This window comes from Tyto alba, unplaced genomic scaffold (assembly GCF_018691265.1).
Source record: "Tyto alba isolate M040663 unplaced genomic scaffold, T.alba_DEE_v4.0 Super-Scaffold_49, whole genome shotgun sequence".
In the NCBI taxonomy this organism is placed as follows: domain Eukaryota; kingdom Metazoa; phylum Chordata; class Aves; order Strigiformes; family Tytonidae; genus Tyto; species Tyto alba.
The window spans coordinates 3,965,415-3,981,301 of NW_024881325.1; the positions used below are offsets into that span (position 1 = coordinate 3,965,415).

Sequence of the window (15,887 nt, forward strand, 5' to 3'; positions counted from 1 at the left end):
AATCTGATATTCTCAGAAGACATTTTAGAAGAGAGAAATAAGAACGCTAAAAAATAGAACTTAAGGACTCAAAACCTCTGGTTTGACTCTGCAGCAGTCACAGACATCATACAGAGCAAAATAAAAAATACCTTTAAAAGTATATTTTGCTTTTGCAGCAGCCAATCACTTACAGGCCAGAGATGTATGAAAGTACTATCATATCCTTCTCTGTATTGGCAGAAACATGAAAAGCACATTATGAAAGAAGTGTTAATCAAAATTTGGTTCTGGGGACAAAATCCTGAGTTACACAATATGACAGTATTAATCAGCCAGGTTTCCTTGTCTTTCTTTGCCCTCCTCCCCGCCAAGCATTCAGTGTAGCTCCCTTTTAGAATTTCAAAACAAACACCTCATCCCCCCCCAAAAGCCCCAGTGCTACAGATGTAACAATCAACTTCCCTCCAGCTAGGTTCCCACACATGTGAAGCAAGTATCTGGAACAGGAGGATTTAAATTCACTGATGGTGCAAACTCTGCAAGTAGCTGCGGGTGTAACTTAGCCAAGAAGTTAAAGACAGCACAGCTGCAGCAACAGACAGCAGAATATACTGAAGTGTCTCTGATTTTCTTTCCGGCTACAAGAGAAACATAACCTGCCCCCGTCTTGGTCTACCAAAAGTATTAGCTTCAAATTACTTACCCCTGCAAATGCAGCACCACCATCTGCTCCTGGCATCGATTCCACTGAGCTGGTGCTTGCTATCTGAGGGAAATGGAATGGACAGAACAAATTCAACATGGACATTCTTCCTAAAAATAAAACATGGCATCATTTGCTTTTAGCCCCTCAACTATTTGCTTGTGAATACACATTAATTGCACACACACTCAGCCACCCTCAAATACAGCATGGACTATGAAGTGGCACTGCATTGCTGAACCTGCTTTTCACTGCAGCGTGTGCCTGTCCCCAGTAAGCACTGCAGAAAGCAGATGGCCACATTTTGAATTGTACCACTCCATTTGAGCCCTGCAAGCCAAGCAAGCAAATGTCTTCTGTAGTCACTGGATTCTGAGGACGAAGAATATTCCACTCAAATAGCATTCAGTTATGTTTTCCCTAATTGGAACACATCTCTTAATTTCTTAATAAATGCAAACTGGCATCTACATGCATTCAATACATACAGAGAGAAATTAACAAGCTTATCTACACCAAAACCATAGGTTACATCCTCAAAGGAAAACCATCTGATCTGTCAGCAACTTGCAGGGAGTTTGCTAGTTTACAGAGGGTTCTCAAAATATTAGACTCTTTTTGATAAAATATTCTGTTATTCCCATAGATCATTCTTCCTTTGCCAATTAGGCAACATCTCATATTTTGAGGTTATCCAAATCTCCAAATTTTTGCACTCTAGGTTCATTCCATTTGAAAGCAAAAAGGTTTAATCTCTGTTATTAGAAACAACTTGAACTGTAGCTTTGAGTAAGAAGCCAAATTGAGGAGCTATTCATTCTGATACCTTGTTGTATCTATTTATATACTAATTCAATCAACTGACTCTTGAGAACAAGCAAATGCACTCCCTGGGGCTAGAGCTGTGCCATCCCAAAAGCACTTCCTCAGGGAATGCAACTTAATTAAAGGGAAGCATTATATACTCAACTCTAGCCTCCTATTTCTGCCTCTGCAAAAACCCAGCAACCTTAGGGTCTTCACAACATTTATTTCCCAGTTTCCACTGGAATCCTAATCAACCCAGGTATTTAGATCTCTCTGACTGGTAAAAGGATACCTGTGTGCTGTGACACTTGGGAAAGGAAATGAAAGATGTGGAGAGAAAAATGGGGGCTAAAGGAGTGATCGAGAAAATCCCCAGCAAGTTTAGGGAAAAGAGTAAATTTTCTAGTTGCCTGTTCAAATTCCCATGCCATTTTAATATTTATTTGGAATAATGTGCTAAAAATCAAATACCTTCTACTCTTAACCTGGAAAAGATTTCAAAAAGGCTTCTTCCGCTTATGGTCCCATTACCACTCAAAGTGTGTAAGATTTGGTATAGAGGAAGACACTTATTCACATGTTTGTCAGAACTACCTCAGAGCTAGGGGGAGGCACAGAAACAGGATTGGGAATTTATGATTTAACAGGATCTAAAAATCACGATTTAACTAACAGAAGCAATCCCAAGTCTCACATCTTAGAGATGCCACTTCCGCAGAGCTCAACTCTCTGCAACACTTTTCCTCGCCAGCCTTCTAATAATGCACAAACTGGGTCCTTCCTCCACACCACAAGCCTCCAACTCTTCAGAGATCAAGCAGTGGTAAAAGAGGTCCTTTTCCTTGGGAACATTTTTAGATGGCTTTTAAAAAAACCCCTTCACATACCCTTGAAATGCTGCAGTTGAAAATAGAAAACAGGGAAACGAACATCCTCTTCCTGAAGGAACTAAGCCACAAAGGGACCCTGAGATCTGTCTGAGAAGACTTCTTGAAAAGACCACTGTTACAGTCACCCTGCATGGGACTGACTAGCCATGACAGTGAATATTCACCTCCTGACAGGTGGGAGTTCATTAATTGCTATAGATTATTGCAGAGGCATAAACTTAAGAATCGGGCCAAATGTCAGATCTCTGCACCTCCAAGAAACCACAAGTCTTCTGTAGGCAAACTACAGGCTGAAGATCAACCCTTAATGCTTGTATGAGCTTATGTAAGTCAGCAGGGAAAACAAAAGCATGGTGAGAATTGTGTGCAAAGGCATGCACTGCTCATGCAACTGAAATCAATCATAAGCACTGTAACATATCAAATGTATAGCCAAGGATGGGAGAAAAGCAATTTGGTTATTTTTCTACAGGCTTATTAGAACCAGAGTCCAATTTCTAGTAGCTGTTACAGATCCAGCCTGGAATCCACAAGTGCATATCTATTTCTTGAATCATGAGAGCAAAAAAGGAAGATTATTGTCATTTTTTCCTCTAAAGCATGCTGCCCAATATTCCATAAAGATGATGAGATATGTATGGTGGATGCTGCCTAAAGCAGCGTATAGCTACTAAGAATGCTGTTGGTATTTGACCAGTTTTTCTTAAAGAACTACCTTCAGCTCTTTTTAATGGGAGTGCAATTTCTGCTACATTTAGCCGTGACAACAGTTTTCAAAGCTGATTATCTAGATAAGCTAATCTCCTAAAAATGCAGGTTAGTGTTCTGGCATAAAAGAAATTAAGGTGCATACTACATTAATATCACAGTCAGGAGATAAACCAGATTTCTGCTCTGCTTCATTTTTATGAACCAGTAGAGTATAAACATATGGCTACACCATTAAAACAGAAATAAAATAAAATGGAATTTACAAAGCAAGATAATAATACTGAAGTTGAACAGACATCGTGATTTAATTGGATAGAAAGAAGTTAGCTTATTAGCGGAAGACTTTTTTCCATCAGAGCATGCTGGTTCTGAAGGCAGCCATGAGTTAACTTAAGAATATAGGTATTGATTATTTTTCCTTTTTTTCCCCCACGTATTTTTAGCTGATGGAGTTCATGATCAGTAAGCTATGCCATATTCTGAAAATGGTTCATTGCTGGCTACTACAGGATCCTAGACTCTGTGGAGGTTTGTGGATTTCTGATGTCAGTCTGATTAATGCTGGGGTGAAAGGAGTATCTAACACCTCTCCTGAGCCCCCTGAGAAATCAGTCAGAAAAAAATCCAGCATTACTGAGTCACTGATTCAGATCTGGGAAAGGAGAGGTTTCAAAAATGGTTAGGTACCAACAAGCAAATAAACCAACTGACTGTTTAGAAGGGCAGGGGAGAGGGAAGATACAAAGAAAGATCCCCAAATTCAATCTCTGCAGATGGACCTTCCCTCCCTGTGTTCCAAAATCTACTATGTTTGACCACCATCACCAACACACAGGCAGCTCTGCACAAAATTCCTGAAAATTTCCCTCTCACAGGCCCTCTTCTCTTTAGCTTGTAGCAAATTACCATGGCTAAGGTTATCACCACCTTTTCAAGTCAAATGAAAAGATACTGCTGTCATCCTCATGTGAATATTTCCAAAACAAAATTCTTAGCAAACACAGCATAGACTAACACATTAGAATTGCAGAGGAACAGAATAAACTTTTTTGTATATTTAGTTGAAGAGTATTGTTTCTGAAATATATTTATTATCTATAAGACAGTATTTTTAAGATCCTTTTAAAATGCATTAATTTCCTTTTAACTCTAGAACTTCTTAAATAATAATAAAACAAGAAAAAATAAATAATCCCAAAATGCACCTCTGAGGAGATGGGGAAAGGTAATGAACAAAATCTCCCAGGCACACAAATATCATTCCAGACAGCCAACCACTCAAAACATTGAAGTATTACATCTGTTATGCTAAATGAGCCACTGGTCTGGAAAACATGACTGATAGCTCTCTTGCACTGAATTACCCTGGAAAATTTATTCCATACCTGCATGGTTGAGTAACTATGACTGATATGCATTTGAGAGCCTGAGGAATTGAACTGACTGTACTATAATGTAATATGAAAATCAAGAACAAGACTACATGATTTTAAAGTTAGCTGTGTAAGTCTAGTAAACTGTTGGTAAAACTATTATAAAAAGAAGCAGAATTAAGTACTCGTACTTACTGAGGAATCAGGAAGATGATCCTCCTCTTGAGAAAAAGAGCTATTGAAAGCTCTAAATGTCTCACTATTCTGTTTGTGCTTTTCAATTGTTGCTTGAATGACCTGAGACAAAAATTCCCGCAAAGATGAGAAGCGTCACAAAAGGAGGCTTGGAAAAATTCTCTCATAGGAAGATTGGTTAGGATTATCATTTTAGTGAAAAACCCTCACACTTGCATAAATGAAATGGAAACTTAAAAACCTTAATAACTGTGAGTGGTGGTGTTAACTCACTACTGTTTAAGTTAAAAACCAAGACTGCTATCAGACAGTGTCTCTTCAAGTCAGACTGCAAGAATATACAAAGCTAATCTCTGACATCTCAGTCTCTTCTCTCACTGGGCTCGAGGACTACAGGAGATGGGAATGCATTTGAAGCCCCTGTAAGCTGCCTGGAGACAGTGGGTCAGCAGTGGGACCCTGACTGAGGCTCCACATTTCTCCATAAACAGCTTCACCAGACGGGACTACCCAGCTTCCTTGCACAGACTCATTCAGACCCCCAAAAAGATAATATTAAAAGCAGAAGGTGCTGACTGCATAGTGATTTCCACCCATATCATAATGGTTTTGTATTAACCTGAATCCACTCCCTCTTCTCCTCTTCCGTTCTGTTTAAACAAAAGAAAAATACAGAAAATGTCATAATTCTACTTCCAATATTTTCAGGAAATTGAATTCACATCTTCACAGCTTTATATCCATCAAGATTTTAGCTTTACTATCCACTATTTTATAAACATTATTAACAACTAATGACCTCAATTGTTGCCAAATGCCAAAAATGTTTGAATTATTAATACAGTGGAACCTACAAGTGGTATTATAAACACTGCAAGCATTCAATAAAGCAAATTGACACAGCACTTTAGCACACTCTGACTTAGGACCAACACATTCTCTTGCATATGTAAGTTACACATCTCTGATGCTCATCTGGTTTAAAGCTATGTCATACTAGCACAGGCATATCCCCTAGATCATAAATTTCGACATCAATATTCACAGAAATTGAAACACAGAACAAGCATCGTACCTGGCTTGTAGTTCCAGCGATCTCTTTTTTCCTGTTATTGAAAATGTATGAGCCATGTTTTGCTTGGCAATTTCTTGGACCTGTAAAAAGAACATGCCAGCTTCTTACTAGTCTCCATTGTCTTTTGATCATTTTTAATAACTTGCAAATATATTAATTCTTTTTAAATACTTCATTGAAAGGATCACTCAGAATACAGTTAAAAAAGGGAGAAAAAACAAAGGATTGTTTCCATAATTACTCGTCTTGCTAAAAACAGGTTGGTGTGGATCTGTATCACACCGTACTGTCCTCTACAGTATTAGGGGGAAAAGGTGGCTCCGGTGTGAGCTAGGTGACAAGGGAAGGCTTTCAGTCAAAGCACGTACATTTACCATTTTCTCACCCACCTTTGGAAGATTACCTCATAATAATTCCAAAAAAAGAAGAGATCCAAAGCTGGATTTTAGAATTTTATTATATTTTCACATACATATACTGCTATATTTTTGGATTCAGAGAGGATCTGATGCTATTGAGTAGGGAAGTATTAAAAGGGGGGAAAAGAAGAGATGCAAACCTGCAGTCCTGCAATGTCCATCTTCTCTCGAACACTGAACTTCTGGCCTATAAGCCTCAGTTTTGGCACACAGTATAGCACCATGCTGTTAAACTGTAACAAGGGAAGATTTCAAATTAAGGGATTACATGCTGGACAGAGCCTGCATTTTGACAGTTTAGGACTCTGGTGGGTTTTACTCTAACACGCAGTTCACAGGAAGAGATTTAAGAAGCAAGCAAGGCTCACATATCATTACTTGAAAGAAGCGGACAGACAGACACATGTCAGCCAGTCACTTTCCCCTCCCCTCTTCTCCCCAGTACCAATTCGACCACCGTGAAAGCAAACAAGAGCAATTCTCTCAGTGTTAGCAAGAGCCGGCCATCTTACACAGCAAGTTGGTACAGCAGGAAACGCACCTCCCTGGGCACTTTGCAAAAACACAGCCTCTGAGGAGGGAGGTGGGAGAGACCCCTTTGAGCCTGACAAGCCATCAGCAAAGGCACAAGCATGGAAGAAGGAAGGAAATCTTCCAGCAAAAAGTATCAAGAGAAAACTGCAGCTTAGAGGAAGGAGTAGCTGGGCTCAGTCAGTGCATGCTTTTTGTATTTGAGATTAGGAAGATGGCAACATACCATTTCACAGCACAACTCTGAAAATGAGAGTAATAAAAAAACTCACCAGGAATAAATATCTATCCTGAGCTGTGCCATTCTTTGCTGAAAGTTTCTGAATGTGTCCTTCTTTAATGAGCTCATTGGCTGGGTTAACAATATCCTCTTCACCACCAAGTCGCTCATAGACTTCCAAAAGCTTGTGCATCTTTTCCTGCACGTACAAAAACCCCAACATTTTAAATAAAAAAAAAAAAAAATCCCATTTGGTCTATTACCCACAGTATCATTTCTGTGTTAAGTATAAATAAGAAGGGGAGAAAACAGTCTTTCACTTCTGCTACAGCTTTGCATTTTCAAATTAATTAATACCTGCTTCATACTCTTCAGTACTCTTTCCCAGTCTGTATTAGTCACTCATGAGTCATACTTGGATTGTACCATTTTAATATTTTGAGATCAATCTATTTTATATTTTTAGATATTCCTATTCAACAATCAATAAGTATCTTCGGAAGCAATGGCATCAGGTCCCGTAAAATCAATGGCCAAGTTGGAGACTAGTATGTTGCCAAATTGTTTCCAAGTTTTAATTTATTAACTCAGCTTGCACCTCACATCTCAGACTAAAGATTTCTGCTGCAGTATGATCACTTCTCAGCCTCTGACAAGCTTCTTCTCCTGTATTGTTGCTGATAGAATGGCAAGTAGGTCTCCATCAGGAAGTATGGTCATACTCTGCATTTCTAAGCTAAGTCTAAAACCTTAGCTGTATGGGGAATGTTGCAGTTCTATGCAGGGCCCTCCATGGCAAAAAGTACCTCTGAAATAGGCCAGGACAAAATGTTTAAAATACAGTTTTAATGTCATCCAGGCATCCTTATGTCTTGGTCAAAATTCTTTATGAAGGGATTACTTTTTCCTTTTCAGCAAAGAACTGTTTCTGCTTTATATTAAGTCCCTCTACACAGTATTCAGATGGATAAAGGTAACTAGCTTATCCACTTGCAGCTGCTATGTTAACCACTGCAGCAGCTTTAACAAGTCAAAATAAGAAAGGTGTGTAAATCTTGCTACTGAGTTATAGCATTTGGAACGGTTTGGCTTTCATCCACAAGCTGGACTGATGTGCTCAAAATGGCACTGTCAGCAAATGGTCAGAAAGTGAGGACAGTGATCTATGCTATTACACCCAAATATATGCCCAAACACATCTCTAAATCGTACCTCTACCTATCTGTAGGTTAAGCTGGAATCTCAGGTCTTTACACACTTTGTTTACCCCCATTTGACTTGAGAATTTTCTCCACAAATATACATCACAACAGTTCCTGATCTAATCAATTCTTCTGAACAATGATTAACAAATGAACAACAAAAACACCCCACCACAAAAACCCAAACAGAACCAAACCATTAAAATAAACACACTGCAAAGCAACATCAAATGAAGGGGGGCTGTGGACTAAAAACAAATAAGCAAATCAACTAAGCCCTAAAAGGCAGTAGGTTTTTTCCCACCAAACTGGAAGATAAGCAAGAGATCCTACTAATTTAAAAACAAACAAAAACCAGTGAACTTACCAAGCTATTTTTCTGTTTTTAAAGGATAAACTAGAACACAAAGAGCAGATCCAAAACCTGAGGGACAACTGCACTTCTAGGAAAAGTCAGCTTTGATTTATTTCTTCTATTACATCAAAATAGGATGAAGCAGCCAACAATTATTCAAACCCCCACTAACTTTCAGAGATTTTTCTACAGCCCTTGCTCTTCTTTGGGTTTGGCTCTGACCTCGTGCAGCCATTTGTGCCATCCCATGGGGCTCCACAGAGACTTTTGTAGCTGCACTGCTCCCCCCCAGCCCTCGCCGACTGCCCTAACACACCTGCAGCACCTTCTGCTGGGACACATGAGTTGGGAAAACAGGAGATCAAACCTGAAATCCTTACTCAGATATTTTTCCTTCGAGTCTCTGCTCAGGCAAAACCTATTAACTACAGAAGAATTCAAAGCAGTAAGAAGCTCTAATCAGAGGCTTCAGGTTCTTATCAGCAATAAATATATAATTTATAGTATTAATTATTACAGCAGCCTTTTCTAATATATTTTTATGTATTAACAGAACAAGCATCTAACACATAAAGCAACTAGCTGGTGGCTTCGTATTTCTGCTGTCTGTGGAGATACTGTACACAGTCCCCAGCAAAATAGTTGCCCCAAATCAGAAAAATTTCCACCAAAATATATCCTTATCATGAGAACATGCTAGACCCAAATAGAAACAGATGGTTTCAAAACTAGTCTTCACTGAGACATACTGAAAATACACAGACATCAGCTGGTTACTTCCTCATAGCAGCCACAGGAAACACAGTCTCATGGTGTCACAGCTAGCCAGGAGAAGAAAGTAAGGGTCTGATATAGAAGGGGATGTAAACTTTGTACCCACAAATGGTCAGTGAGTATTAATCCAGATATGTAGCATTTCAGATCTATTAGATACAAAAGCTCCTGAGGTACTATGCTGATTTTGGCTGGGATAGAGTTAATTTTCTTTATGGTAGCTAGTATGGGGCTATATTTTGGATTTGTGCTGAAAATAGTGTTGATAACATAAGGATGATTTAGTTATTGCTGAGCAGTGCTTACACAGAGCCAAGGCCTTTTCTGCCTCTCACCCACCCCACCAACTGCCCCCAACTGACCTGAGGGACATCCCAGACCCTATGGTGTCATGCTCAGCAATATAAAACTGGGGTAAAAAGAAGGAAGTGGGGGGATGTTCGGAGTGATAGTGTTTGTCTTCCCCAAGTCACCGTTACGTGTGATGGAGCCCGGCTGTGTTGGAGACAGCTGAGCACCTGCCTGCTGATGGGAAGCAGTGAATGGATTCCTTGTTTTTCTTTGCTTGTGTGCGTGGCTTTTGCTTTACTTATTAAACTGTCTTTATCACAAACCATGATTTTTCTCACTTTTATCTTTTCAATTCTCTCCCCTATTCCAACTGCAGGGAGTGAGTGAGTAGCTGTGTGGGTCTTAGCTGACAGCTGGGGTTAAATCATGACAGGCACTTGGGTGCACAAAAAGGATACATCTGTAACTATAAAGTCCATTTGCTTTAATGGCAATGCACTAGGTGTTCTGCACCTAAAGCACATGCCAATGTTCAAAACCTCTACAGTCTCAGACTTCCCAGCTATAGAAATATACCTTACCAAAGCTACTGATACAAGTTAAATGCACACTGTGCATTTAAGATGAGCCAAAATCAAACCAAAACAACCTCCAGTCTAGTGAAGTCCTGTAGGACTGAAAAAACAGTGTGAAAATCTGCAAGGACACGTTATGAACAGACCTAATTGGAATACTTTTAACATTTTTGTTGATAAAGCAATGAGCAAATAATGAGTTTTATGAGGACCTCCTTTTTCAACCCACTGGGTCCTTAAGAACAAGAAAAATGAAATTTAGGCCCAACAACCCATGGCAACCACAATAGGATAATTTATGATAAGAGAACTCTGATATCCGACTGATGTTTCAAGCCTGATGCACTATATTTGAAAATACTCCCCAGTCTACTGCAATGGGGGCCCATTGGTTCAGCCAAGTGTTTCAGTCAGATTACAGTTCCATTATGCAATTTCTACTCACCATCTTTCGGATGGCTGCGTTTGAATGGTTCGCCGCTGTAGATATGAGCTCCAGTGACTCTGCAATAAATGTAGCAACAGTTATGCATTCTCCAGATTATATCTGTTTATAGCACTATGTTTGTTTTTTTGTTTTTTTTTCACCTCCCTGATTAGTGTTTTTCCTTCAAACTGCTGTTGCAAAAGCAAGAAGTGTATTTTTTCCTTCCATAAAGTAAAAGGAATGCCTATAAGCAGCTATATACACAATCACTTCTGCATGTTCAGCCAGTCCACATGCATCTAAACTAATCTTTCTCTCCTAAAAGTTTAGGTGAGCCAAATCACAGTGACAAAAAAAAAACCCAAACCACAACTTCTTGGAATCAACCTACTAAAAGTTAACCTAAATCCCACATAAGTCTTCACAAGAATGTTTTTAAGTGTTTTCCTAAACCAGGGCTTGTGTGCTTACAGAAACATGAATCCTGTTTTGGTCAAGATCACAAACTCCTCAAGACTTCCAACAGAAGTCCATTTCTCCAGTTTCTTTGTGTTTGTTAGAGTCTAAACTGCTTTCCTAGGCAAGCATATACATTTAAGGCCATTCTTATTTTCTTCCTCTGGCTATTGCAAGGATGTCTTCCTGTATTTGTCCTTGGCCATATAATGGATTAAATAAAAATGCCAGATGTTCTACCACCATAAACTTCAGAATTTTGTCAATGTTTATTTGCTAAAGCTCCCTTCACTCCTAGAGCTAACATATCAACTTTTTTCTTCTCTGATCTAAGAGCATTCAAAATCCCTTTGTGCTATCTTTGGCAATAATTTGATTAATTCAAATCTTCATTCTCTCTACCATAGCTGTAGCTGAAAGTATCTGAACATGTGAAGAAAAAATTCTCCAAGACTGTATTGTTCTCATTAGACAGAGAAGAATTTACACTTACTTTCAGCATCTTTCCTGTCTGGAGACTCTTCTGGAAGTTTCTTTAAATAATCCTTTAGGAGAAGCTCATAACGAGGAATCCTTTGCACTGGTTCAAGCATGTGATGCTGTAACGTCAAGTTTCCACAAACCTCCTGTCTCTGTAACAGAGAGAAAACAAACACAGAAGGGTTTGGGTTTGTTTCTGCCTTTGGTGTTAAATAGTAATGAAAAATGACCATTCATATAGAGGAGCATAAAACAACTTCTCGAGACTCATTTATGTTATGATCATTGAGTCCAAGGGTAAATCCAACACTGCCAAGTCCACCACTAAACCATGTCCCTATGTGCCACACCTACAAGTCTTCTAAATACCTCAGGGATGATGACTCCACCACTTTCCCTGGGCAGCCTGTTCCAATGCTTGACAGTGATGCTTTCAGTGATGGAATCTTTCCTAATATCCAATCTAAACCTCCCCTGGCACAACTTCAGGCCATTTCATTTCATCCTGTCGCTTGTTACTTGGGAGAAGAGACCAACCCCCACCTCACTACAACATCCTTTCAGGTAGCTCTAGAGAGCAATAAGGTCTCCCCTGAGCATCCTTTTCTCCAGGTTGAACAACCCCAGTTCCCTTAGCCAGGACTTGTGCTCCAGACCCTTCACCAGCTTTGTTGCCCTTCTTTGGACACACTCCAGCACCTCAATGTCTTTCTCGTAGCAAGGGGCTCAAAAACGAACACAGTATTCAAGGTGCGGCCTCACCAGTGCAGAGTACAGGGGGACAATCACTTCCCTAGTCCTGCTGGCCACACTATGACTGATACAAGCCAGGATGCTGTTGGCCATTGTCATGGTTTGAGCTCAGAGGGCAACAGAGCGCCACGCAGCTGCTCAAATATCTCTTCTCTCCCAGCAATGAGAAGGGACAAATAAGACAGGCTTGGGATTTGAGATAGGACCGGCAGGGGACAATCACCCGTTATGGTCACAGGCAAAAGGCAGACTTGTTAGGGGAAGAAAAAAAGAACATACATTTATTATAGACACTAACAACACTTAACAGAGTAGGACGGTGAGAAGCATTGCCACATATTGAGAACACCTTCCCCGTACCCCTCCCTTCTTCCCGGGCTCAACTCTACTCCCGATATCTTTACCTGCCCACCCAGCGGCACAGGGGCAGGGAATGGGGGGTGCAGTCAGTGCTGATGCTTCTTCCATCTTCGGGAGCTTCTGGAACTTGTTTCCCCTGCTCCAGTGTGGTCCCCCTCTCATGGGAGACAGTCCTACAAAAACTTTCTCCGACATGAGTCCCTCCCACAGGCCGCAGCGTTTCCTTACACTGCTCCAGCATGGGACACCAACTTCCTCCAACTGGATTCCCTCCCACAGCTGCAGCCCTTCCCGAGCTGCTCTGGCGTGGGACTCCCTCGCATGCTGCAATCCTCCCAGCACTGAACTACAACAGCAGGGTCTATCTTTTCCCACAAGACCCCGGCCTTCTTCGGGCACAGCACCTTGCTCATCCAGGTGAAAATCACAGGCCATAAATCAGTGTCTGCTCCACCGTAGATCTTCATGGGTGGCAGGGGGGGCCGCCCTGCCATCTCACCACAGGATACAAGGGGGTCTCTGCTCTGGCACACCTCCCCCCTCCTTTCTTCCTCCGTTCCTCCACTGACCTTGGTGTTCACGCAGCTGCCGCAACTCCTCCTCACAAGTCCCACTCCCCCTCCTCCTCACATCCCTTCTTAAATACGTTATTGCAGAGGCACAGCTGATGGGCTCAGTTTTGGTGCAGAGGTGGAGCTGGGGGAGTTCTGAGAAGCTTCTCACAGGGGGCCACCTTTATAGTCCCCTCCCCTGCTACCAAAAACCCCACCACTCACTCAACCCAGGACAGCCACCTTGGCCACACTGCTGGCTCATATTCAGCCAGCTGTTAACCAGCACCCCAGGTCCTCTTCTGTTGTGCTTTCCAGCCACTCTTCCCCAAGCCTGTCGCATTGCGTGGGGTTGTGATGCAAGTGCAGGACCCAGCCCTGAGCCTTGATGAACCTCATACAGTTGCCCTTGGCCCACTGATCCAGCCTGTTCAGATCCCACTATGTAGAGCCTTCCTACCCTCAAGCAGACAGGACTAGACAAGACAAGAGCTCACAGGTTTCACGTGAACCTTTATCCCATGCCTGGCATTTTCTGAAGATATGTAGCAGCCTTCTTTTAGATTTTGTATGTTTCTTCACAGGCTCAGAAAATGTCTTCCCATCCATGGCCTTATGCAGCGTTTTTCCCCCCAGAGACTGTATAAAAATTAAAAACCCCATGGATCTATATTGCTTGATAGAGCTTACTGCATGAGCAGCAGATACACTGCTCATGCAGCACCTTTGAAGAAGGAACTGCCTCAAATTCTTTTTTTTTTTTTTTTTTTTTTTTCACTTGACCACAAAGGGGGGTAGGTTTGAGATGGATTACACTAAATACTACTTAATAAGGCACCAATCTGTTTTGCTTGCAATGGTACTGAGTGGTGCAGTGTACTTATTTTCTTAAGATCCCTGTGAAGGGAAGCAATATTTCTATTTAGAAGAGGGGAGGAGAAATGAGAAACAGTAAGAATAAGTAATTCACTTTAAAGCACACAGGAAGTTTCTGTTAGCGATGTAATCAGACTCCTGAATCACACATCAGCATGTTAACCACATATACACACACATGCTGTAGTCCACAGCATTAGTTTTATGTCAGCTCACTAATGCCATGTCTTGGTCTGTTCTAGTATAAGCAGCCCCTCAACAACCACATTAATTTCAGTAAGCTTTTCTCAGAGAATGCTGCTTGTTTCAGGTATTTGCAATTTTCCTTATAAATAATGCAGCCCACAACACACTGCTGACTTGCCAAATTGTCAAAGCAAAGCCTGGAGATAAGGGGATGAATGTCTGATAGAAAAATATAAGCTATCCTTCCCTTCTGGGAAGAACTAGAAGGGGCACAGAACTGCGTTACTGCATATTAGCACTTGGTTTATATTCCCAAATCCACTCACTGTAACCTTCTCCGTTGTCTTTATTCCTGCAGTAGGATGAAACTTAACACTGAACAGCAATAGGAAAGCAGCAGAGGAAGTCACTTGAAGGCTCACGTCAGTTGTATTCACATGCCAAGTGTATCCTCTCTAAAAAGTCAGCAGTGACAAAATAAACTGTTCCAAATGGGAAAACTTTAATGATATGCAATTCTTAAAATTTTACAGAGTTTACATGGCAATTGAAATTACTTTACTAGAGGAAGGATAAAAGTTTATTCTGTATTTAATTCATGTGATAATCCAAACCATAGAAATATATATTAAAAAGTACTCATGTGATGGTATAAGGAGAAAGCTGACAAAAGAATAGTCCTAATAAACTCACCAGCTATCAATTTTTGGCTCCAGTAGGTGGATGTGAACAGAATAGAAAGAATGTTTATCTTCAAGGTCAGCAAAAGTAAACTTGATAAGTCACAGTCATTCACTTGTAAGTACCATTTGATTTTTGTTTTCTGTTTTCCCTAGTTTAGCATAATTAATAATTGTTAATGCCTTAAGCTGTATTCCATTAACAGCTTAGGTGGACAATGTGCTACTGCAGGATCTCAGCAGACTTCAGCTGGTACTTTCAAAAGTAACTGTGGGTTTTGATAGCACAGAGATAGGTCAGATGAGTGGAGTAAGTATTCTGGGTCAAATCTTTGCCTCCTGTATCTATGGTCATTGACAGAAGCAGAAGGTGCTGTAATGCTGCTGTTAAAATAACCTACAGTGAAATACTGTCATCAGTAGGCTTCGGAATTGCATCTCCTATATGTATTGCCTGCACTCATACCGCCTGTCAAAGTTTTGCTCAAGAAACAGTAGAAATACTGTCTCAGCTGCAGACTGACAGCTAACACAAACCGTTTGTGTTGGTAGCTTGGTGGTGAGAAGAGACAGATGAATTTTAGGGTGGGCAAAAGCCTGTGCTGTAGGGAAAACAGTCACAAACTGATTTATACTTCAGAAAGCCATGTCGGTGGCTTGGCACAAACTGAAGACAGCAAAACACCTGTGCGCTGCTTCTTTTTTACAGTGCTTGCTGTGCAGAATCTCGGTGACAGCAGGCTGGCTTCAGACAGAAAATGAGTTAAGAAAAGGCCACATGGAGTGAGAGCCTGATAGGAGAGGACCTTCCCCAGTTTCTGCTTCTCCAAGCTTCTGCTTGAGTCACCGGTCAGCCAGCAGCTCTGACCCTCCAGACAGGGCCTCTCCTCTCCCAGCTTGCTGAGGGATTACTTGATTCCCAACAGCTGGCCCAGCCACAATCCTCCCATTTAGGGCAGGCAGCTGTGCTTCCTCCTCAGTTTAACGTGCTCCCTGCCAGCCATTCCCTCCCAAA

General features: G+C 41.0%; 1 protein-coding gene across 1 annotated transcript in view; it reads right to left on the bottom strand.

The window, feature by feature from the left end:
- FGD3 (FYVE, RhoGEF and PH domain containing 3) overlaps positions 1-15,887 on the bottom strand; it is a 114,898-nt gene that overhangs the window by 18,238 nt on the left and 80,773 nt on the right. The window contains 8 exon segments of the mRNA XM_042807033.1: positions 686-748; positions 4,662-4,763; positions 5,281-5,311; positions 5,737-5,816; positions 6,296-6,388; positions 6,959-7,105; positions 10,549-10,607; positions 11,480-11,618. Coding sequence (XP_042662967.1) covers positions 686-748; positions 4,662-4,763; positions 5,281-5,311; positions 5,737-5,816; positions 6,296-6,388; positions 6,959-7,105; positions 10,549-10,607; positions 11,480-11,618 — 714 coding nt within the window.